The sequence below is a fragment of the Artemia sp. Qi Xiang Cuo genome, chromosome 6 (assembly GCF_049724085.1).
Source record: "Artemia sp. Qi Xiang Cuo chromosome 6, ASM4972408v1, whole genome shotgun sequence".
Taxonomy (NCBI): domain Eukaryota; kingdom Metazoa; phylum Arthropoda; class Branchiopoda; order Anostraca; family Artemiidae; genus Artemia; species Artemia sp. Qi Xiang Cuo.
Window position 1 is genome coordinate 29,843,687 of NC_142799.1, and position 24,103 is coordinate 29,867,789.

At 35.9% G+C, this 24,103-nt stretch overlaps 1 protein-coding gene across 8 annotated transcripts in view; it reads left to right on the forward strand.

Annotated features, from left to right (window-relative positions):
- EcR (Ecdysone receptor) overlaps positions 1 to 24,103 on the forward strand; it is a 257,170-nt gene that overhangs the window by 175,731 nt on the left and 57,336 nt on the right. For all 8 annotated transcript variants that reach the window (XM_089090631.1, XM_089090630.1, XM_089090636.1 and 5 more), the window contains 2 exons: positions 9,083 to 9,236; positions 13,527 to 13,834. In XM_089090631.1, coding sequence (XP_088946757.1) covers positions 9,083 to 9,236; positions 13,527 to 13,834 — 462 coding nt within the window. The remainder of the gene's footprint in view (positions 1 to 9,082; positions 9,237 to 13,526; positions 13,835 to 24,103) is intronic.

Consider the following 24,103-nt stretch of genomic DNA (forward strand, 5'->3'; position numbering starts at 1 on the left):
AATATATCGGATAACCTTATTGTAGATGTTTCAACCTCCTATCTACCAAAATGTGGGATTTTGTCTTTTTGCCTGAAGAAAGACCACGCATGTGTTTTTTTTTCAGGGGTGATCACATGTAACTACTGGTCCTGGAAGATCCGAAGAAGGCTCATTTAAACGGAATTTAAAGTTCTTATGTTCTTGTGTCCCTTTTAATTGACCTGAAAGGTCGGAGGGTACCTAGTTAGCCTCCCACGCCCAGATGACATTTTCCCCTTTTTTCCCCAATCACATCCGATTAGGATTATGAAATAGTTATTTGGTTCAGTACGAAATTATTATGGGGGAATTTTCTGAGGAGGTAGATTTCCCGCGAGGAGAATTTTCCGAAGGAATTTCCCTAGCAAAATTTTACAGGGGGGGGGAGGAGAAAGGCTATAAGTTATGCAATCTGCCCATTGTTTACATATAGTATTTGTAACTGAGAAATATACTGAACTTTTTTGGGGGAACTTTCCTTGGAGGGGGGATTTTCTGGGGAATTTTTTAAGCATTCATTCTTAAATAATTGGAGAAAAAAGTCAAACCTCAGCGTAATAAGCGATGGTTAAGGAAGAGACAGCCTCCCTCATATAGATAATTATTTATTTTCGGTTTAAGTAGGGTCAGCCATATGTTTTATGGACCAAATCATTAATTGGTAATTTTTCATAATGCTCAAGCAAATAAAAACAATCAGTTTGCAAGCTTGCATCTTCGATCACGCATAAGTCACGTGATTTATTCGTGCGCTCAGGTCCGACAATTAGGGGTAGGGTAGCTCAGAAGTTTTTAAATACGAACGCGTACATTTTCATTCAAAACTTTTGAATTTTCTGAGAGGAGGGTTGGGGGTATTGCCCATATCCTCCCTCCTTGTGTAACACAACAATAGTGGTATCTTTAACATATACAAAAGAAAAATAAGCTTACGTATACTAATAAATACTAAAGCAAAAATAAAAAGTCTATAATACGCATTGGTAGAAAGAGAAGAGTCTATAATTTGTTCTATTATATTACTATTTTTTCGCTGAGGGTTGTTTTCCAATTTTACTGTATTGTTGACTATAGAGCTGCTTTTCACTTTCTTAATTTGTTCCGCTAAAAAGAGGAATTTATGTTCTTTTTAGAGGCTATTTATGTACTTCTAAGCGAGTTTTGGAAAAAAAATATTTTGCTAGTTTAGGAAATTAACTTGATTGAAAGCCATGTTATTTTCTGCTCCAGGGACTGTTTTTGTGGATTTAAAGCAAAAATACCTACGAATTTAAGAAAACACAACTGCTCAGGTAGACGGAAGGAGCAGAGTAGGCTACACAATTGTGTCTGAAAAAATATGTTGAATAAAGGGCATGGTGCAGGCATGTACGCAAGAATTAATCCTTAGTGGCCCAGGCATTCTATTGGGGTGAAGGGGAGGCTTGGATTGAAAAAAAAAATCGTAAAATAAATGGGACCCTTAAAAAAATATAGAAAATTATGTTGTAAATCGTGGGGGTTGCTCAAGTGCATATATCATCCCCTCTTGTCGTTTTTTTTATTGATATTTTCGTATTCGGCTGGGAATACCGGATCCATAACTGTTTGAAAATCGACTCTGCTGAAATTATTCTGGATTCCTAACCAAAGCTCTCTAAAGTACCAAGTACACTAAAAATGAAATTTGATCTTTTCGATTGGTTAAGTGGAAACTTATACGGCCATATATATTGTAAAAAATAGGAACAATTGGGAATTCAATGCATTAAAAAGACCTTCATATGCGGTTTGGTAGTAACGGGTGCCAGATTAAAAAAAAGGAGCATTGGTAAAAAATTGACAAAAAAAGCTAAAAACGTATAGCACCAAATAAGCTTTAGAAAGTCTAACTTTCCCTCGAAGGTGTAGCTGTCTTTAGATATCAACATAATGCTTGTATTGAATTTTGACAGAAAAACAACAATGTTAAGTTTGACTAATTAATTTTCCTTATTTTTTTTCCATGGTTCATCGTGGTAACACTGACAAAATAGGGTTCTACCCTAAAAGTTATGGATTTTTGAACAAAAAAAAATCTTAAAAAACCGTGGTTCTCATGCATAAATAGACCTCAGGTGGCTCCCCTGTGGGGGGAGGGGGCTTTCATTTTGACATCCTTGTTTCTGTAATTTTTATTGATCTGTATCAAGGATTTTATTTTTAGAAGGATTAGCTTGTTGTGGAGGGTGAAGGTCTACCTATAGTGAAGCATATGCTTATTCTTTTTTATAGATATTGTGAAAAAGGTCCCTTGATTACCTAAAATTAGCTCGCGCTGGATTCCCCCATCCTTAATTAGCCAGAAGAACCCTTCGGTACTTGTCAATTAGCCGGAACCCACGCGATATATTGTATACGCAAGATGCTTAAAAAATTAGTCAACCGGGTTTTTGTTCATAAAGTTTGGAGGGTTTAAGGTGAAAAAAGGTTCCTAGGTTAGATTTCGTATTTAATATATGCTATGCTTTACCCCCACCCCCTAGTGTGCAAATATATAGCTCAAATTTGTTTCTAAACTATTACTTTTCATCATATTTTGTTTTATTTCATTAGGATTAACCAAACCAAACCCGTTTGACTAGTTTCTTAAGCATTTTGCGTATACAATATATCACGTGGGTTCCGGCTAATTGACAAGTACCGACACTTCTCTCGGAATATCGAAAATGGGGTCTAGTAAGTTTTTTTTTTGTTCTGAAACTCCCTCCCCACCCCCCGCCATGGGAATAACGCTCTAATCCCCTTCCGAGTCGTTTGACCTGAGTGCATCTATGTTTATATTGGCCCGATGTGGGTGTGCACCACCTCAAATTTAGAGGGATCAGATTAATGATGCCTGCTCCCCCCCCCCCGTCCCTGAAACAAACATAATTTTTTACTCAAGTAATAAACCTCGTTGGTGTATTACTTGATAATACGGTACATATGCAGTAAATGGTATGTGAATACAAGAATGCATATTCTGCTGATACCAACGTTTTGTTCTCTAACCTATTTTGCTTCCGGCTATATTTTGCTTACGAATGCTAACGTTTTGCAATTTGTAAAATTTACATATTGGCAATTGTTATGCTTTTTTCATCCCAAAGGTCAAGTGAAAGCTATAAAACTTTCCAGATAAGGTTCATCAAAATAAATAAATCTACGAAATTATTTATTCCGAAGAATCGATGTCGATACACTTATTACACATCGAAAAATGTTATGATTAGCCAAGTTCGTTTTATTGATCAGCATTTCCAGTGCTTGACCTGGGCATGATAGGTAAATTTTGTACTGAAAATCCCAGATGTTTTTTTATTTTAAATTGATTTGAGTGAGATCATCTTGTATTAGATGCTGGTGTTATTATTCGTTGCCCTAATATTCTTCGAGGTCGCTCGAAGAATATTAGAAGAGAATATGAGAATATTAGAATATCGAAGAATATATATTTTTGCTGTGAGACTAAAGCTGAAATAGTTCCCTTTGACCCCTTGAAAAATTGAGTCGTAAATGTATCAGTATCTTATGTAGGCTATATTGCAAGTCTCCCCTTTTATTGCTTCAGAAATTTCTCGACTCAGCTAGTGATCCCTGGCATACCATACCTAAAACGGTGAGAAGAACTCGTCACTACCTTATCCGTGCTCTTTGTATCAGGACTTAATGCGAAAAAACTCCGACGAAGATACGTTTGCCCGAGGGGTCAATCTTTCTCAGAAATCATATACACCAGGTGGCGCGTGTTAAGCGTGATGGAACTGTGCCAGGCGTTTTAGAGAGGACCAAGTGCTTCGAAAACTGTGCCAAGCATGGTGGATCTACGCCAAGCATGGCAGAACTGTGCGGTACACGTGGTACTCCGATATGAGCATCAAGTGGCGGGATGTTAGTTCCCCCTCGCATTTGCCACGTATAACAGCGAACACTTTGAAGACTTTGAAGACACTTTGTCACATTATCACTATTTTGAAATCTTCAAACTTGTCCCAAGTAATTTTTTTCGAAATCCTTGAGCAATTCAAATAACAATTTAGGTTGCACTACCATGAATCCTTCCAAAGTAATCGCTCTTACCTAGTCAACACTATTGCGCTGATTTTGAAATTTTTAACAAATTGATTCACTACATTGAACCATATTAAAAAAAAAAATTACATTTTTTTTTTGCGAATTTCAGTGCAAACACTCAGTCCAAACCAGGTCGGCACCAACATAGACTTAGAATAATCTAAAGCTTTATTGAAAAGTTTAAAGTTTCAAACGTTTGTTTGCCAATTTCTATTCCAAGTGATATCCTTTGTTTAGAGATACTTGTTTTGATGTTTCCGTTACACAATGTATCTGTTGAGTTTGTAATCTGAGTATTTTCAGTCCTCGATTTTCAGTGGATTATGTTATACTGAATATTCATATTACATTAGTTTAGTTCTTGGACTAAAATAATTACATAAAGAGTGAAACTAAAGATTAGGAGTGTAAAATTTTTAGTGCCTGAAACTCTATGCGCTGAGAATCCCTAATCTTGGAATCAGGCAAGACTGCAAGGGAAAGGGTTCACGCATTATACTCTTATTTTGGAATCTTGCTATCTTCATGATTTGCTCCCTTTTCCTCTATTTTTCATAAAATTTGCGTGTTTTTGCTGTTTTTACGAAATTGACATTCGTATAGTTTTCAACTATACGAATGAGCCTCATCTTTTTTCACAACCAGCAAGGACAAAGTGTGTTTTGATTGTGTTTGCATCCCGCTCAACATCTCCTTTAAGTTTGACCGTACTACTCTAAGCTTTTTTGTAGAATGAACCTTTTTTCTTAATGAAAAACCTTATATTAAAAACTGATAGACTAATAATGGGCAACTTGCACTGGAGGCTAAGGGGGGGGGGGGCTGTCAACCCTGGATGCATAGTTATTTGACCTTTGGACTGTTCTGAAGAAAATGGATATCTCCAAATTTTGATTGGATGTATTTGGGGAAAAAAGGTGTGGGGGGGGGGCTGCCCTCTGATCACTTTTGACTCTTAAAAACGACTCTCGAATGAGCTCCTTCTAAAGTCTATGCGACCACCCTTTCCATAAAAAAACTAATATATTAGCAATGGGCAACTTGTATAACTTGCAGCCATTACCCTGGGGGCTGGGGGATTGTCAACCCTAGAGGCATAGTTATTTGAGCTTTAAACTATTTTGAACAAAATGACAATCTCAAAACTTTTATCGGATGTATTTAGGGGAAAAGAGCATGGGGGAAAGGGGGTGGCTAGTTGCCCTCTGATCACTTTTAACTCTTAATAAGGGCACTTTAACTTTCAATTTACAATCGAATGAGCCCCGTCCAAAGTTAATGCAACCACCCTTCTGTATGAACTTCCTCTGGAAAAAAAAAATGAATGGCTCTTTATTATATGGCTCTTTACTGTAGGCAACGCTATAGCGTTGCCTATGGTTTCTAAACCGATTTTTGCACCCTATACTCTCAAAACTTCAAAATTTCATTCAATTTGCAAAACATTTTTATCTAGGACCCTTCAAATCATCTGCGTAATCTAAGTCTAGGAGAGTTTTACCTTCCCATTTGATTTCTTGCCCTCCCATTGCCTTTGCACTGTCCCGTAGAACAAAGTCCATCAAAATGGTCCATATAAATGGGATAGAACACAATCCTGCTTAGCTCCTCATTCAATATCAAACTAGCTACTAACCTCGTTTCCTACTTTAACCGCAGTAAAATTGTACTCGTACATAGCACTAATCACTTAATGTGTTTATCTGGTATAGGCCTACTATACAAGAATAGGACCTTCACTAAAGCTCTTTTATCGGCTATGTCAAACGCCTGTTCATAATCTATAAAACTGAGGACTAAAGGGGTTGGATGATTCAGGCATTTCTCGATTATTAATCTATGAGTGAAATTTAGTCGACGCATCCTCTCCAATTCCTAAAATCCCACTGTTCTTCTCTTAAAACTTTATCTGCAACATGTTTAGGTTCGAAAAGTTTCGTCATGCTACGTATTTTGCTTCCTTCAGAAGCAAAGCTAATGCCTCCATAGTTACCATACTCACTCTTGTCATCTTTTTTATAAAGCAGTTTCACTAAAGTTTTTCTAAAATCGCTAGGTACATCTTTTTTTTTCTCAAATATCCTACTCGTAATCTTCATTAATTTATCTCCAACTTCCCAGCCACCATATTTCGAAAACTCTTTTACCACACTGTCAGCACTTGAGGCCTTATCATTTTTTAATCCAATCAATGTTATCTCTAACTCTTCTTCGTAAATAAACCTTCCTTCACTTCCAAATTGTCACAAACTTTTTCATTCTTTTCTTCCTAAGTCTTCAAACTGTTCCCGAGATTTTGCAGTTTTATTTGTCCACTTGCGACCCACCTCCAATTTAAGGTCCATCTGATCCATGGGCGCCCATAAGCTGAATTCCAGTGGGGGGCAAACCTCATCTAATTGGCACTTTTAATGCTATATAATAGAAATCTCAGAACAAAAATATAAAAATAAGCCAGCTTCATTCAGCCAGGATTTACCTTGCAACTGTGAATAGATTCTAAGTCCCATAGTGCTTATAGTGCAAGAATTCAGTTAAATATACATATTTAGGCCTCCCCTCCCCCAGCACAAAATTTGAAGTACCCTCCCTTCCCTTTCTTCTCCACCACTGCCTGACAGTTTCAACTCCATCCAGGGGGGCATTCGTGGGACATTGCAGATAAGCTATTCTGAAAACAGGACGCACATAGTGTCTTTTGGTTCAGATCTGCAACCTTCTCCAAGTCACAGTCAATGTCCATTTCCTTCCCTCCCCTTGTCTCGTCAGCATTCCCTGAAAGTTTCTAAGCAAAAATTCAAAATGCTATTTTAAATCTAGTGCTTGACTTCTGATAACTTACTCCCGAGTAGACCATTCTCAGACCACGTAAACATCAATCACGATTGTTTTCAGCTCATATTGTTTTCATTGGTAACTAGGGCATTATGAAGACTTGCTGACGCTGCGGTCATCTCTTTCTCCAGTATCTAACAATAGAAATAAGAAATAATTCCTATTTTTCCGGTCCTCCTTTGTTCTAAGGAATTAGTTTATACCATTTTTTGCATCCTGCTATTACTATCTTCTTTATTTCTTCCATCCTCATTTTCTTTATATTTTTGTTCCAATATTGAATTACCCAGAACTTTAGTTTGTTCTAATTTTAAAGTATTATCTACAAATTTAGTCCGAAATGACAGAAGAAGTGAAAAAATTTGGTGTCTAAACATATTTAGATCCAAAACTCTCTCAAATGATGCTTTACTTTGGCTTATTCTCAGGATTGAGATGGAAGGGGTTTTGCGTGAACAACTGACTACGTTTAAAAAGAAGGTACGGCTGTTTGGAACGGTTTTTATGAAAGTCCGAATTTCTGCTGGAAACCGTTAAACATGACCCTGGCCTAGTAGATTCGGATTTAGTGACTCAGCTGATTTCTAATGTCAAGTGGAAATTTGGTTCTTTTATCAATTAACGTTTCGGAACATTCAATGTTATCTCTATCTATACCAACTACTAACTTCATTAGCAGTCCCTCAAACTGCTTCAAAAGTTTATGACTGAAAAGCCGCAGAACATATTTACAGGAAGATGAATCAGTATGTTCGCCTTCCCTATTTTATAGAAATTTACAAATTGATGATCTTTAAGGCACATAAAATCCTCCCCAGCCCTAATTATTGAGTGTTTTTGTAATATAAAATTACATATTATATTGCTGACTAAGCGCTCGCCGCAACATTACAGGGTGCATAAATGTGTATGCATAAACATTTATGTGCACACGTAAATGTACAGAGATGTGTATGCTTTGGTATAAGACAATGTCATAATTTCGATAAGTTCGGGGGCCTATAATAAGTTTGGGCATTGGGCCCAGAAGCAGAATGATCTAGCCCTGTCTTCCCCCATTTCACAAATCACCTTAGCGGCAGCCTTCACAAATCGAAAAGCTTGTCTTTTTTTTTACCAATGACCTTTACTGCATCAGTTTAATGAGTACCATAGCCTCACATAACACGATTTTTCACACACCTTTGCTATACACAACTGTGGATTGGCTGATTTGGTCAAATTGTCATTAAAAATAGATGGTGCTATTTTAGCTTTGGCTGTCTCTGAAACTTGCACAATAACTTGAACTACCTTTAAGCTAATTTAAGATTTATCATGCCAAGAAGGAATTTGCTTTATAGGACAGACTGGTTGGAAATTGTGAAAGAAAACCTAAAACTCATTTTGATGGAAATTTTACACAAAGGAAGAATTTCGGGAAAGTAAGGGTTTTTTGTTTCCAGCTCAACTTGAGAAGGGTCTAATACTTTTGAATATTTCCATTCTCATATCACTGCCTTTAAATTATACATCGAGAAATCAAGTCTTTCATATTGTTAGAGCTTAAACATTAACCATCTGTCTTTTTTTATAACATGGGCTGGGTATTACCCAGCAGTAGCCTACTGATCGTCACCAACTTCAATTGTTATTTTAAATGCTATACAATCTTTAATGTAGCAACTCATGTGATCTTAGTAACTTTCGAAGCGATCCTAACAGCTAGGATAATGGCAAATTAGATAATTGTTTCAGGCTCATATGGTACAAACTTTAATGAACTATTTTTTTTTTAAAGTCTAACAACGGTTTATCCGCATGATCTTCGCCAACTTAAGCAGTTGTCTTAACTGTTATACAATCTTAAACTTTGCAACCGTTGTTTTCGTAGTAACTTGCGCAACGATCGTAATAGCTCAGATCATGGTACATTGGTTCAGGTTCACGTAGTTCATACTTTAATCCGCAGTTTCTTTATAGATCTGACGAGGGTTGTTCCCCAAAAACACTCATCTTCGCCAACTGCAGCAGTTGTTTTAACCGTTATATAATCTTTAATTTTGTAACCGTTTGTATCTTAGCAACTTGAGAGGCGACCTCAATAGCTCAGATCGGGGAATATTACTTCAGGTTCACATAGTTCAAAATTTTATCCGCTGTTTCTTTTTAGCGCTGACGAGGGCTCTACCCCAGCAACACTCATCCTCGCCAACCTCAGTAGTTGTTTCAACTGTAATAAAATCTGAACGAAGAAATGATCTGAGTCCCCTTTCCTCACAGATGAATACCCACAGTAATCTTCAATACCTTACTCCTGTTGACAAGTAAGCTCGCTTTTTTCCTAAGATTCATTACTTACATTTAAAAAGAAAAATAAAAAAAACAGAAAAATAGAACCTCAGATTTAAGAAATCACTGTTTTAGCTTTTTTTCAGAAAATGTTTACCGTTTTAAATAAGTAGTAGCGCTGTGAAAATTTCTATATGAAACGCATAAAAAATTCAATTTTAAACTGGGGCTTTGTATCTTCAATACAAATTTATGTTAGCCCCCCCCCCTGGCGATACTTTGAAATTAACTAAAAGCACATAGACAAATTGTATAAGAAAATACATTTTGGGCTGAAATTTGAATCTCAGTCTCTGACTGTCCTTTAGCTGTTTTAGCTAATTAATCGAGACATTTTGGAGTTTTAGTTTAAACTCAAACGAATCTGGGTTTTAAAAATAAAAACAAAAAAAACGAATAAGAATAAGGATATAATCTTGTTTTTTTAGACCAGTTTCTCATATGAATGATTAATAATCTGCACTACAGAAAGGATTCTAAGCTAGAAAATCTTGAAAAACTTGTTCTGCGAAAATATATTGAAAAAAGTTTTTAATGGAAATTAGTTGATGAAAAACAGAAAACATATTCAGTCATCTGGTTTTGAAATCAATAGTAATTCAATATACGCTTTATATTTTTGTAATTAAATTGACATTTGAGAGTCGACTTTCGTCGACTATCAGCTTTCTCTTTCGCCGCGTCTTATTTTTACTGATCTTTCTTTTGCTGGAAGCGTTTTAAACAAAAATTTACTCTAGTTTACAAACTATATTTAAAACAATTCATCTTAGGCCATGATCTTTTCAAAGCCTTTCTTTATTTGAAGAATTTTTTCTATTTCCTCCTCCTCTCTATTTCCATCTCTCTCTTCCTCTCTTTTTCTTGTTCTCTTTTCACCCACCTCCCCCCTCCCTAAATCTTGAATTGGGATAGTTGACGTGTATTTTATTGCTGGTAAATTCAGTTTAAAGTTTTTTTTTATTATTATTAATACTTCCATAATTGCTAATTAATATCAAATTTTATAATAGGTTGACTGTAGGTTCCTGGAGTTTGTAGATTCAATACATCAAGCCCCTTTTGTCTTTCGAAGGAACAAGTTCGAACCGAACTTTTAGGAGCTTCGACTCTTAAAAGGGCTAAATACTTCAACTCTTGTGCGAACTCCGACCTTCGCTTTATAATTATCTGAAAATTATAGTATAAATTAAACGGCCAAAGTTTGAACTTAATTATTTTATTCTGTCATATTTCTGTATGCATCCCGGCCATAGAGCCTTGCGGGAGGGATGTTTTTTGTTGGATTAACAATTCTTGTCTCATCATCAAATAATGTACATCATTTGAAAGCTAACTGAACAAGTTTATTTGCGTGTTGCAGCAAAATTACAAGCGTCTTGATGGCTATTGTAATGCAACTGTTGCGTTTTGTTTCAAAATAATTAAGCCATCAATAATACGAATAACTGCAGTATTCTTTGATACTTTAGATTGAAAATTTCATGGGTTTGGCTGTTGGTTATAAATTAGATCATAGTCCAAATACATATGTTGCAAAAAAACACGTGGTCTGATTTCCAGTACAAAAAAGAAAACAGGCTTGAATCTCCATTAAATATCGTTACCTTATAAAAAATACTTTATAAAAACACGTTGTAAAAATACGCGCCTGTTATAACAAATACGTTAAATGTCCTGTTTTTAACAGTATCCACTTTTAATTTTGCAAATTGAAGGTTGTCTACAGAGGTGATTGGAAACACTTTTACAAGGTTTGGATCTTACTTTAAATACCGAAAGCAAATTCTGGTGATTGAGCCTTTGGCATCTGTAGCTACGGAGGTAACCTGTGGAGTACCACAGGGGTCTGTAATAGGTCAGCTTTAATTTTTATTGATTGGATTAAGTATTGTTCGTCTGATACTGGTGACCGAGTAAGAATAAAAAAGGCAATGATCTATTTTGTTGGGGGGGGGGTAGATTTCAATCTTTTGACATTAAATAATATTAAAATTAAAAATGTTTTCATATTTCAAATATATTTACATTTTTAAAGACTTCAAAATATTTGCATTTTAGTATTGAAACTAATTTGTAATTAGTGGTAAACATAAATCTAATACAAAAAGTAAAGGTAACAGAGCATTTGGGTTTTAAATTTGATTAAAATCTACCATGGAAAGCAAATTAAAATATTACGACTTCAAAATTGTCAAGATCTCTGGGAGTGCTTTGCCGAGTGAAAAAAACTAGTGTCACAGAAAAATCCCCGATTGCTTTATTTTCCTATTTTTTATCAATAAATTTACTATGGCTGCTCTATATGGGCAAGTAATTTTGTGTCGTGTTATAAAGAAATCCAAAAAGCCCAAATAAAGCCACTAAACTCTTGCCACCTAAAACTAACCTTGCCTATAATATTAATGAATTTAATATTACGAACCAACTTTTTGATATTTAAAAATTTGATATTATTAAGTTAGTATTTTCACATCCTAATATTTGAGTAATCTACTTCTCTCTTCCAATTTTTTTTTCCTCCATTAGTAGTGATCTTAGCAGTCATGAACCCCCCTAGGGTCTCAAATCTGGTACACTCATTCAGAAATAAGGCTAGAGCTTCGTTTGGGCCTACAAATTCCCCCCCTCCTTCTGACTGGGGTATAAAACTCTAGTTCAAACTAGAAATTTGATTCATTTGGAATTGGAATTTTCCACTTTAAAACACAAATGTTAGCCAATATTATTTGTAATAAATTAATGATAAAAAAATTGCTAGTATACGAACTACTTATGAACTGTGCTACTGTATATGGCCCATTTGTGGGTGGAGGGGAAGGGGAATTAGGGTACTTTATCCTTGATTACTGACCTTAAAGGGCTGATCTTTGGAGAGGGGGGGGGGGTATGTTTCCTGGCATACAGGTATACTGCTAATAATAATTATAATTAAAGAGCCCTATAAAAGGCTAATGTTCACATTCTATTTCGAGTCCATTAGCCTTCTGTTTCTTGCAAATGTCTGTCTTTTCTTTTGCGTCTTGTCTGCGAGCATAGAAGTTTTTCTGCTCCGATTTTTTTTTGGTAGCATTAAATTAGAAATTTCCAAAAAAGGCAATCGGACCTATGGTTTTAGTGGGCTCTCCATCAATCTTTTCCGAAAGAAAAAACGTTGTAGTCGATTTATTTTGACCGGGAGGTTTTATTGTATAGCCCTTTTTCTTAGTAAATAGCTAACGGCTGATATGTTGCTGGTGGAATTGACTCCATTTCATGAAACTTGGAGAAACCATGTTATAACGTGACAAAAATTTCGACATTTTTCATCAAATGTATATTTAGGGATTTTGTCACCACTAGAAAAATTCCTTTGAATTTCCAGTTTATGGTTCGAAACTTCTGTCTAATTCTATAATAAAAGAAGATAATTACATTCGGTCTTTTCTGATGAAAGATAATAGGCAGCCTAAAATGTGCTTTTGGCAATGCCGTAAGGGCCAAAGGAAAACCAAAACGTCTTCGAGTGGGATGGGAAGTGGGAACGCCAAATAGATTTTAAGCATGTAAGAACTTCATGAGAGGGCTCAAAGAGTGAAGCTCTGAAAAGAAGGAGACGGGGGAGGATATTGCGTAGCTGTGTTAGCCTCAAGCTCCTTGGCGTTATGATGCTGTTAGTTTTAGTAGCAGTTTTTTACTGTTTAGTTGGGTTCAACTAATTACTTATTATCTATTTTTGACAAATTTTGCTTACTGAAAAGCATTTCTAATTGGTTTTTCTCTGCCGAAAATAGTGTTTAGCCAAATTTTTTAAGTCTTATTTTACAGGGCATTTTCTTATTTTACATATTATTGTTGTTGTTATTGTGTTATTATTTTTATGTTACTTTACAGACCTGTTCCGTTGTATCTGTTATTTTAGCCTTCTGTTGTAGATGTCGATAGTTTGATATAATTACAGACCAATACAATAAGCCTCTACAGAATCGCTAAGAAGAGATAATACCCAGCAATTAATCAACCAAGATTTTTGGGCACTAAATTCAACTTCGAAATTTCATTTTATTGTGACGTTTTTGTGGCTTTACGTTTTGAAGTAACGTTTCTGATCCTGCCCTCATCCCCCATTCCAAAGCAAATTTTGGAATAATATTATCTTTCTCTTTCTAATTTCAGTTCTCTCTCTTTCTCTCCCTGTTTTTTACCCATACCTTTCGATTTCCTGTTCTCTCTTTCTGCCGTTCTAACCATTCAATTCCATGGTTTATCCCTTTTCTTTTTTTCAGCTCAGGTTACTCTTACGGTATAACACAGACAATATCTGGATCTCAGCTTTCTTCACTAGGTCTCAACCAAAATATTGCTTCACCAGTGTTTACAGGCACTGCAGGTAGAGGTTCTGTGCTAAGCAGTTCTACTCCTTCCCCGCTGAAACCTAAATCTCTGGATGATTGGCTCCCCTCTCCCGCTCCTATCTCCATGGACTCACCCCCGCCAAGTAATTACCCACCCAGTACAACAAATTTATCGTCATCAAATGGGGCATGCAGTCCGGCTGGGAGCTACGAGACTTACAGTCCTGGAAACCAAAATGGTAAGTCCAACTCCTATTCTTTTTTAATTCATTCATCATATACCAGAAGTAGGGGGAATAACTTTAAAGTACGGGGAATAACAGACTTGAATATGAAATTGCCACTGAGAAAAGATACTTTTTTTAGAGAGAATCATAACTTATCGCATATCCGTTTTTCAAGAAGTTTTTTCTTTTAATGCAATTTGAGTTGGGAGAGGGAAGGACTTGACTTCGTAAGCAATAATTTCGTGGCTACAGGTGACTACGTGGCCACATTGATCGCAAATCAAGTACGTCCTTCATTGTTAGAATTAAATCACCGAAAAGACGTTATTCATATATTCACTATATTTAGTGCTATCGAATATATCTGGATATGTATCCGTATACCCTGATATAATGGTCGAATATCAATATTGAAAGCTCTTTACAAGGTGTTTACGATCATAATGACTATGATACTCCCCTAATATTCTAAATAAAGAGATTCCTGTGCAAAAAATGGGGTCAAGTTTTTAGATGAAGGACAATAGGGTACCAAAAATGGTGCATTTTGTCAATGCAGCTGGGGCCTAACAACGAATATGACGTCGTCGAATAGGGTATCACGGTCACAAGAAAAGATTGAAAAGAAGTGCTAACTCTATGGGAGGGTGTAAAAGTAAAGCTGGGAATAGAGTGGGGTAGAGGCATCCACTGCTCTGTTGGCCTTAGGCGTCTCAATCCCGCGGTCTATTTTTAGTGCCTGTATAGTCTTCTTGCTTTATAGAAAAGCCATTCCAAAATTCAAAAAAAGAAATGTCTTCCCTGAATGTGCTAGAAAGTATTACTGAAATAGGCCTATTCCTTGGTAAAAGTTAGAATTTCTTTGACTAATGCCTTTCAGAGCTAGGAGGGTTGTACAAGTGGTGCTTCAGATTAATTCTATTTGTTTAGATGTTTTAGTTTTTGAAATTGTTTTTGTCTTGAAATTGTCCTTTAAATGTCTTGTTTTGAATTGAAATTTATACTTAATTGTGTAAGGGTACTCCCTTTTTGTGTTTGTTGAGGCATCAGTGAGGAAGTAGTTCTTTTCTTTTTGAGATTCTCCCAGTATCTTATTTTCCTTTTTCATTTTCTACTTTGTTTTGGATCACGACGATCATCTTTGAAAAAATTATTTACATTAATAAGTGCTTCTTTTAAAGTACAGGGGGGGGGGGGTCTTTTAAATTCTGTCGAGTTTTATTATCCCCATTCCTAAATAGAAGTTTTTGCCGAAGCTAATTCGATTTTGGAATTTTGATTATTGCGAGGGTTTTCAAACGTGATTTCTGAGTTATGTTTGGGGTTCTGGAACAGTTGAGAGCTACCCACTCAAAGTGACTAACCCTAGAATATCGAACGCAACTTTAATTTGTACGCAAGCACGTTCTGAGAGGGAGGAGGGCACCATTCTATTTCCCTGAATTATAAAGATCCTAATTATATTTCCTGTAATGTGGCATACATTACAATTGTTCAATTGTTTTGCAGGTTTTATTTTTGACTGGAGTGGAAATTTAAGATTCTATTTTGGATCAACTCAACTATGAATGCTCTTAGAAACGAATCATGTTGTTTATTGCCAATTCCCCTGAGAATATTCATAGAATTTCTCTACTGCCAAGTTTGCAATACGAGGATCGTTATAAAAGATGTAGAATCTGTCAATACTTTTAACAGTCTCTGCTTAACACGTTAATTAGACTGAGATTTAATATTGATCATCAAACACGTCGTAATTGACTTGACTTGACTTTCGTCGTAATTACATTAAGTAGACTGGGATCAAGTATTTCTTTCGTCTAAAAATTTGTGTTTTTATGAATGAAACATTGTATTTGTTCATTTCAAACTGCAACGAATATTTAGTATTTTGTATATAATCCAAATGCAACACTTCATGGGGAAGTGGAATGATGTGCTTTCTCTGGGGGTCAAAACATAAAAAGTATACTTTTAGGACACCATTTTTCAATTTCTCCAGGATGGGGATCCTCCGGCCGAACTTCAGGGTGGAGGGGGAGGGAGTGTGTACTTTAAATCCACCTTCATATACGTAAATGCTCTGTATATTTATGCAGTAGTTTTCAAAGATTAAGAGAGCCCCATGCAAATCGAGTATTTAAGCCCCTTGGTAAATTGATAACAATTCAGATCCTTGAAGGAGAAGACCCCTGTGAGCGTGCCCGACCTGACGACAACCCTCTCTATTTCTCTGTTGGAGCTTGGGAACACCCCTATGCATGTACATATGCATTATAGAAAGTAACAAAAGCTTGTTGCTCATAAAGCAGGCTGGAAAAGGCGTGTGCCAGAGAATTTCTGCCTCAGCTCAAGCTAAGTGAGTTTTGACATATCCTTGCATTTTGCCTGGATAAAGAACCAACAAAGTAGAACTTTCCCTTGGCATTGCCACTGTTAATATTTGTCTATATTTTGCGTAAAGCCGTGATTTTCCATCTAAAAACCGGATAAAAATGTTTACATTTGGACCGGGCTAGTAGCAGTTTTAGGCTTCATAACCTGAGGGGGGAGGCAAGATATATCACAGGAGTGTAAAAATATAAAATAAAAAGACATTAATGTCAGATGTCAGAAAAACTAGGAGGGGTATCTGCCTCCACTCCCCAGGCCTAGAACCGTCACTACACCGGGCCATTATTCAGTATTATTTTGAGACCCCAAGTATCAATTATTTTTGCTTTTATTCTAATGATTTTGTTTTACCTGTTTGTCAAAGCAAAAAGAAAAAAAGAGGAAACTGAATTTCTTATGTTTAAGGTTTATCTATGCCAAGATAATTTAGCTATAATCTACGAGTAATACACAAATGCAGCATTTTAAGGAGGATGAGCCATAAAATTTTCCCGGAGGAACCCGAGACTTTAAAAAAGGGTATCTTGTCTCCAGATGCCCATACTCTAACATACTGTTTTCTCGAAATCCTTTTCTGTTTTTTTTCCGTACAGGATTTCCTAGTCTCATCCTGCTAGATGATTCGTGTAGTAATGAGTTATCTAAGTATAAGCTATCAAAAAAGGAAAACAAGTATGGTGGAAAGGAATATTCCTGTTATTATGGAAATATACTATCTAGGCATCGTGTATTCTCTGTAAAACTTGCATTAACGATTTACGTTTTACGTCTGTAAAACGAGCATTTACGATATACACTACTGGGAAAAGAATAAGTCTGGAAATTCGTTGCACCATTGATTTGGAGATAGTCCCAAAATCAGCTCAATGACTTTTATTTCTGCTTATTAAATATTATTGCAATCAGTTGGGGGAACCATGATTAGTGAACTTATCTTCATTTGGTCTAACGCTTGATCCCTCTCTCGGAAGAAGGGCCGGTTCTGGTGTTTTACTGGCTACCGGAGCTATGTAAGGACGAATGTTGTCCTGATCAGCCTTATGATGCTATTGTAAGTGACAGTAATAGCATCAAATTCCCAACGTTTTAATCAAGATGCTGCAAATGACCTCACCATAATTCTCAACCTGTCGAAAGTAGCTACTGAATTCTTGAATCCCAGATTGGAAGGATATACATTTACTTGAACCAGGAACAAGAATTACATTTCATAGTACAAGAGAGATATACCTGCTACCCCTTTTCTCCAAAGAAAGAAATCTTGTACTCTGTCGTGGTACTAGAGCACTCATGGGGGAAATTGGTCTTCCTGAATATTTTTCGGATGGTTGGTGTCTATTTATAGATAGCTCAGAGTGAAGTTTGAAATGTGTCATCTACATAATAGAAAAAAAAACACAGTATAGAAAAAAAAAATAAAGAAGCAATACGGTATAGACTAGCATTGGAATTAATTCCAATTAGTGTTTTGTTAATTGCTTATAAAGTATTAATGTAGAGACGACTCACAAATAAGACAACTGATTAAAGACTGACTGCGTAAATTCGATGAAGGAGATATAGTGATAAGCCCGGGCCTGGTTTATTTCAAATATCTAAATTTTCTTCGGGCAAACGCAAAGCTGGAAACTATGCTGAACTAGCAAACGAGATGCTTAATTGTTACTATTAAGTATTCTTTAAAGTATTCTAGGCATAATATGAGCGTTAAGTTGTTCTACTTATTCAACCACTTAGACCGTTTTCTTGATCATTTAGAAGATACTAGTGAGGAAGAGGGTGAAAGATTTCTCCGGTTTACTAAAGTTACGTAGGACAGCTACCATGGAACTTGGTAGTTGTCCAAGGAGAACCACTGGCAGATTTTTACAGGATACTAATATTACGGAGGACTACAACCAAGGAAGACCAAAACAATGGCAGATTGTTGCTGGAATTTAAAACGGGATTGTTCCAAGATATATTCAAGAATATCAAGAAAAAGACCTCTCAAATTGCTCAGCGAGTAGTTGGTTTAATTAAGGACGTTTCTATTTAATACTAGCTATGTTGTTAAAAAACATTCCGTGTTTAATTTTTTCTTGTGTAATCTGATTCTCATTTAAAATAATGCAATTACACTCAAATTTATCTTAAAAAATATGAGCTGCTAGACAAAAAAAATGACATACTTGAGTTCAGGGCATAAAATTCATACGGAATCGGTACCATTATTCTTGGTACCCAAATTGCTGTTGGCCTGTGAATTTACTTTGTTAACAGCCATTGTATTAATAGCCGCGTTTTACTTATTCAATCTGCTGTGCTTGGCGTTTTGTTGTTCGGTCGTTTCAAGATTTTGACGAGTGTGACTAACAACTATATTTTTCAAGATGCTAAATGAGTCTCAAATAGATTGTATCGCTCTTCTGCCTTCTTATTTTTTTTTCGTCTTTATTATTCAACCTAAATTTACGTTTCTTAATCTCAAAGACAATTAACGGAGACAAGAGATCATTCTGAAAATGGAATGCGTTTTACAGATCGACAATTAATCAAGGGCACATGTATATTTTTCTGTGGGGCGAGGGAAGTCTGTGAAAAATTTTGCAGGTGGGTTTGGTAAAGGTTTGAAGATGCATTTTATGTCATGTTTGTTTCGTGAAAAACATGCGTCCCCTCCTGTAATTTGCTTTTCGGCCGTCTATGTCATCCCTAGTTTGAAGCATATAATAATCATATAACTTTTACAGTTACTCTAGACAAGGAAACTTGAACAATCTTTTTTTGCAAACTACTCTAGCGCTACCTGCATTATAAATAAAACTCATCAGCTAAAGATATAAAGCAAATGCTATCAGTTCAGTTGTCCAAAATCAAACTACCTTTTACTGCTTTTTCATGGCTAGGAGTGCAAAATCAAAGGAAAGAAGTAGATATTCTTTATTTTTTAGCGAAGATGAGAACGCCATCTAATTAATGGAAATTAATTTCTGTAAAAAAGGCTATAACAGTGAATGGTAACTAAGCTTATTTGAATTAGAGCAATAGCAAAATAAAATTACTTTTGAAATCACAATACACAGCAACGCTGTAAAATGTAGCGTATTCCCTTATCACTTGCTAGAGTTTCTTAACATAGATGTGCTCGGAGCAGTTGTGTCGTTTCGGGGGGGGGCAGTTGCCCCCCAATAATGCCTCCAATAGTTTGGAGAAAAAATTGTTATATAGCCCATGCTCTTTGGCTATCCAGCTGTAGACCCCTCTTGACCCCCTAATGAAAATGCTGGAGCTACGCCTCTGGCTAGGAGAATTACAATCCTATATAGGCTAGAAACTATATGGGTTAGTGGTATCTTTCTTGTGACCTGATTAATGATATAAGGCCCTTAGCTTGTTTTATTTTGTTTTTATTCTTTAATTTGTGGTTTGTTTATATTTTTATCAAGTCTATCTTGCTCTGTCTGGCCGGCCCTCAAGTTTAATATGGATTCTCTGAAGGTTTTTGTTGTTTTTCTTGATGCTCATCAGTCATGTATGGGTACGCCTTCATTCAAATGCACGTTTGTTGGACCATTAATTAAAGAAGCCCTTTTTTCTTTTTTTCATATTCTTTTATATTATTAAATGTCTGACTCTTATCATGCTATTTCCTATTTTCATTTTTTTCTGTATACATTCTTTTTTGTCATATCTTGATACTTACCCTTTATTATTAACCTTTTTTAGTGTTAATTAAATTATCTGACTTCCTTCTTTTTTATTTTCTGCTGGAAATAATTTTTTTTGGTTGGTTTCGACCGTCGTCTCCAATGCTAACTTACGACAAAAAATAAAAAAATAGAGTAGCTGTAGAACAGCATAAATAACTGGTAATTTTTTTTTGTTAATTTTCAAATAATTTACAGTTTTTTAAATTAATCGTAATTAGCATATAGGATACTGAAGACAATGGCAAATGACCATTAATTCAAGGAATCGCAACCAGTCTTCTTTGCAGCTTCTACTGAAATAAAAACATTAACTGGCAATGAATAATTTATTCGAGAAACTGGCAACCTTAACCATCAACGGTACATTGAATGGGATGCATACATTGATTTACCGGAACCCGTTCCTCTAGGTTTGATTGTGTTTTGGCTAGTGCAATTCTTGCTTGCTTCGAAATTGTTTCGATATTTTGTCAATATTGAACACGTTGTCTCATAGATGACTCTTAGATGGTTGCAAGTGGAATCACCACCTTTAGAGCCATCTTTGCGACTTTGAGATAGTAAGTAAGTATGACGGCACTAGACCCTCAAGGTTCAAACCGGCGGTGCTGATCACCGTTTCGTGGTCCTTCAGCCAGGAAGTGCAATAGGGGGCTGGAGGCCAGTCATTCGGTCGCCTCAAACACACTGCCAAAAGATCGGCCCCTTGGATTTCTTTATAACCCGGTGGAGCTGCACTACCTCTGGATGAATTTATCGAGTCACCTTCCATATTTGCGTTCTAAACCACATAACTTGTATCGCCGTGGAATAAATCCTTGTCTCTTGGGACGGAGAGCTCTCCAACTAGCGCCCCAGCAAAGAATTCTCAACCATTTGGAAAGTCAACAAACTTGGAAGCTAGACTATTTTTTACGTTCGAAATCACTTTCTTTGCAAATTTCAGAAAATAAATTAGATTTTAGTTTTTTTAAATCAATGAAGTAATTCCTCCAAAGTGCTACATCACATTTGATAGTCGAACGATTTTCCGAATTCTTCTAGGTCAAGAAAATAGTAAGAAGTTTCATAACACAGATTTAAAACAAAGTTTTTCTTTTACCTCAAGGACATTTATCATGGAGATTAAGCTCATTTTCATTAGTATTCGTGGTCAGTTTTGACAATTTTCTTACCTTTTAACCTGGAATTCCATGGTTTGCTTCAATTTGAAGGCTCCGTTTCTTCATCCAATAATATTCATATGACCTTTTTTTCTCTCAGTGTCAAAACTATGGGTTTCATGAATCCAAATATGGATAAATGAATGTAGGGAAAAATAGAAATTCATCATTCTAAAGCAGATCATCAGTAAATTTTGCGTGCATCTCTGGCTACCTGTTTCTAAAAGATTGCTTCGTTTCTGCGTGTAGTATGAAAATCCTCTTGAGAACTTTCCATTTGAAAAGTCAACAAACTTGGGAGTTAGACTATTTTTTACGTTCGAAATCACTTTCTTTGCAAATTTCAGAAAATAAATTAGATTTTAGTTTTTTTAAATCAATGAAGTAATTCCTCCAATGAAGAACATTGTTCAGTTCATCGGCACTGTTCTCATCATCATGGTTTATCAGTAAATAGTGTAGAGAGAACCAATATCATCTTGGAATTTTTGCCCTTGGACGGCAACCAAGTCTTCGATGTTATGTTATCTGCCATCTTGGCTATTCACCTCCTAACACTATCATATGACAAGGACAAAGGCTTTCAGTTTTTTGAATTGAAAGCTTCCGCGCATATTTGATATATCTTTGCAACAAGATTGCAAACTGTTCTCTGATGTTTTGAGGTCTTTTGACAACAGCATTTTACCTTAAAACTTCATGTGAGACTGTCAGATCAGCCTTGGTATTTCCCACTAATATTCCTGTGTCGTCCAAGCTAGGATTTATGCAATTTTCCGGTTTGCTTGTAAAGAAGATGGCATCTCCGTTTACTGAAACGTCATAGCAAACTTGATATGATATACTTACTGGGCTTTAGAGAAGTGGAGGCCAATACCCTTCAATACAAAACATAAGTGATTTCTCTTCACGAATGTGATTCCTCCTTCAAATGCGATCTTTGCAACGAGACTACAAACTGTTTGCAACTTTTTTGATAATGTTTTGAGGGTTCTTGGCAACAACCATTTTCCTTGGAACCTCGTTCGAGGCTTTCAGACCTGTCTTGATAGTTTCCACAAACATTCCTGTGTCCAAACCTGAATTTGTGCATTTATCTGTCTTTACTTTTAGATAAGTCGACGCCTGTGGTTAGTGAAACTTTGAGGCACCTTTGAAATGATCAACTTACTGGGCTGATCTTTTGAGGTCTTTTGACATAAAAGCAAACTTTCTTTTCTTCACTCTATCAGTCTTAAACCGAAGACTGGTAGGATCCATACGAGATACTAGGTTATGAAGGAGTTCTTTTATTGATGTTAAAAGTAAAGATCATTATTGTGTAGCGTCTAGAATTAATACTATTTTTCTTGAAACTTCGTATAAGACTCTCAGACCAGCCTTGATAGTTTTCACAAACGTTTCTGTGTCATCAAGTCCGGATTATATAATTGTTCGGCATTGCTTATGAAAAAGTTGATATCTTTGTTTATTAAAACTTCCAAGTGTATAGGATATGATAAACTCATGAGGTGTTGGAGAAGTGGAGGCCATTAGCCAACAACACAAAACCCCAAGTGGTTTCACTTCACGAATGTGATTTTTCTTTCAAATATGATATCTTTGCAACAAGATTGGAAACTTTTTGCAACTGTTCTTCGATGTTTTGAGGTCTTTTTTTGGACAGCAACTATTTTCTCAGGAACCATGTATGAGGAACTCAGATCGCCTTGATAATTTCAATAAACATTCTTGCACCGCCAAGTGCGCCGCAAATACTTCATTAGACAAAATACTATGCGGTTTCCCTTCACGAATGTTACTCCTCTTTCAAATATTAGATCTTTGCAACAAAATTGAAAACTGATTGAAACTGCTTTCTGATGTCTTGAAGTTTTTTGGCAACATCAATTTTGCTTGAAACCTCTTGTGAAGCTGTTTCCAAGCCAGCATTTGTGGAACGCCTTTGCTTTGCTTTTAAAGAAGTTGATTCCTGTGTCTACTGAAGCTTTTAAGTACCTTTGTATTTTGAGGACCCAGAAAACTTTAAGCACATGATACGATAAACTTACTGGGTTTTAGAGAAGTGAGGGCCAACACCTTATAACACAAAACCGTAAGAGGTTTTGATCCACTAATGTGATTTCTCTTTGCATTATATCCACTCCTACGATTTGAAGAGTATTCTAATTGAAGAACAGAAATTCTGAAAGAATAAAAGAATAAAACTGATTTTCTAGTATTTTACTAGAAATACAATACCGCCATCTGTTCCTACCTTTTCAAAATTGTTTCTGATGAAAATAAAAACTGACTGCATACAACGCAAGGACCTTTGAAGTCGAAAAGTATCATCAATCAGATAATTAATCAAACAAACTAATTACGCAGAGCAAATAAGAAATTTTAATTGAGATTATATTTTAGATTTCGATTTTAACGTACCAACCAATCTGGTGGAGAAAAGGCTCATGTTTTTTGGTGCGTGGGTATGGAGAATAAATGCGTTTAAATTACATCTTAGTATAGACTTGATCATTCAGCTCACATTCATAGAGACTAATATAATTATTTTACCTTTTAAACTTCCCTATCGCAGAGTAAGTAAAGGAGTACCCTTTTCCCCCTCAATCCACAACAAAACTACTTCCGCGCAGGGTTGCAGTGCCTGTTGAGAGCTTCAGCCCGTACGCTGTGCCCATCAGCGGTTAGCGAAAAGTTTTATATCTAGTTTTGTAAAAATGTATAACGAAATCAGGAGGATTAATTAGTGTTTTTTTATGTATTTAAAAACAATTTGTATAAGTACACATCTTTTTTATACATTAGCGCTCCCTAGTTTTCAGTAAAAACAGAGATGGCACTATTGTATTCCTTTTGTGTAGCCAAATAAAACAATACGAAACTGCAATGAAGCAAAAAAAAACTTGAGAATGGAAGTTGGAAACAATGTCGGCCACCCTCGAAAAGTGCACATTATATCCTGCCTTATTCAAATCTGTTAAAATATATAATATTTTCTAAAGGTAGTTTGATTCAGTCCCTGATAAAAT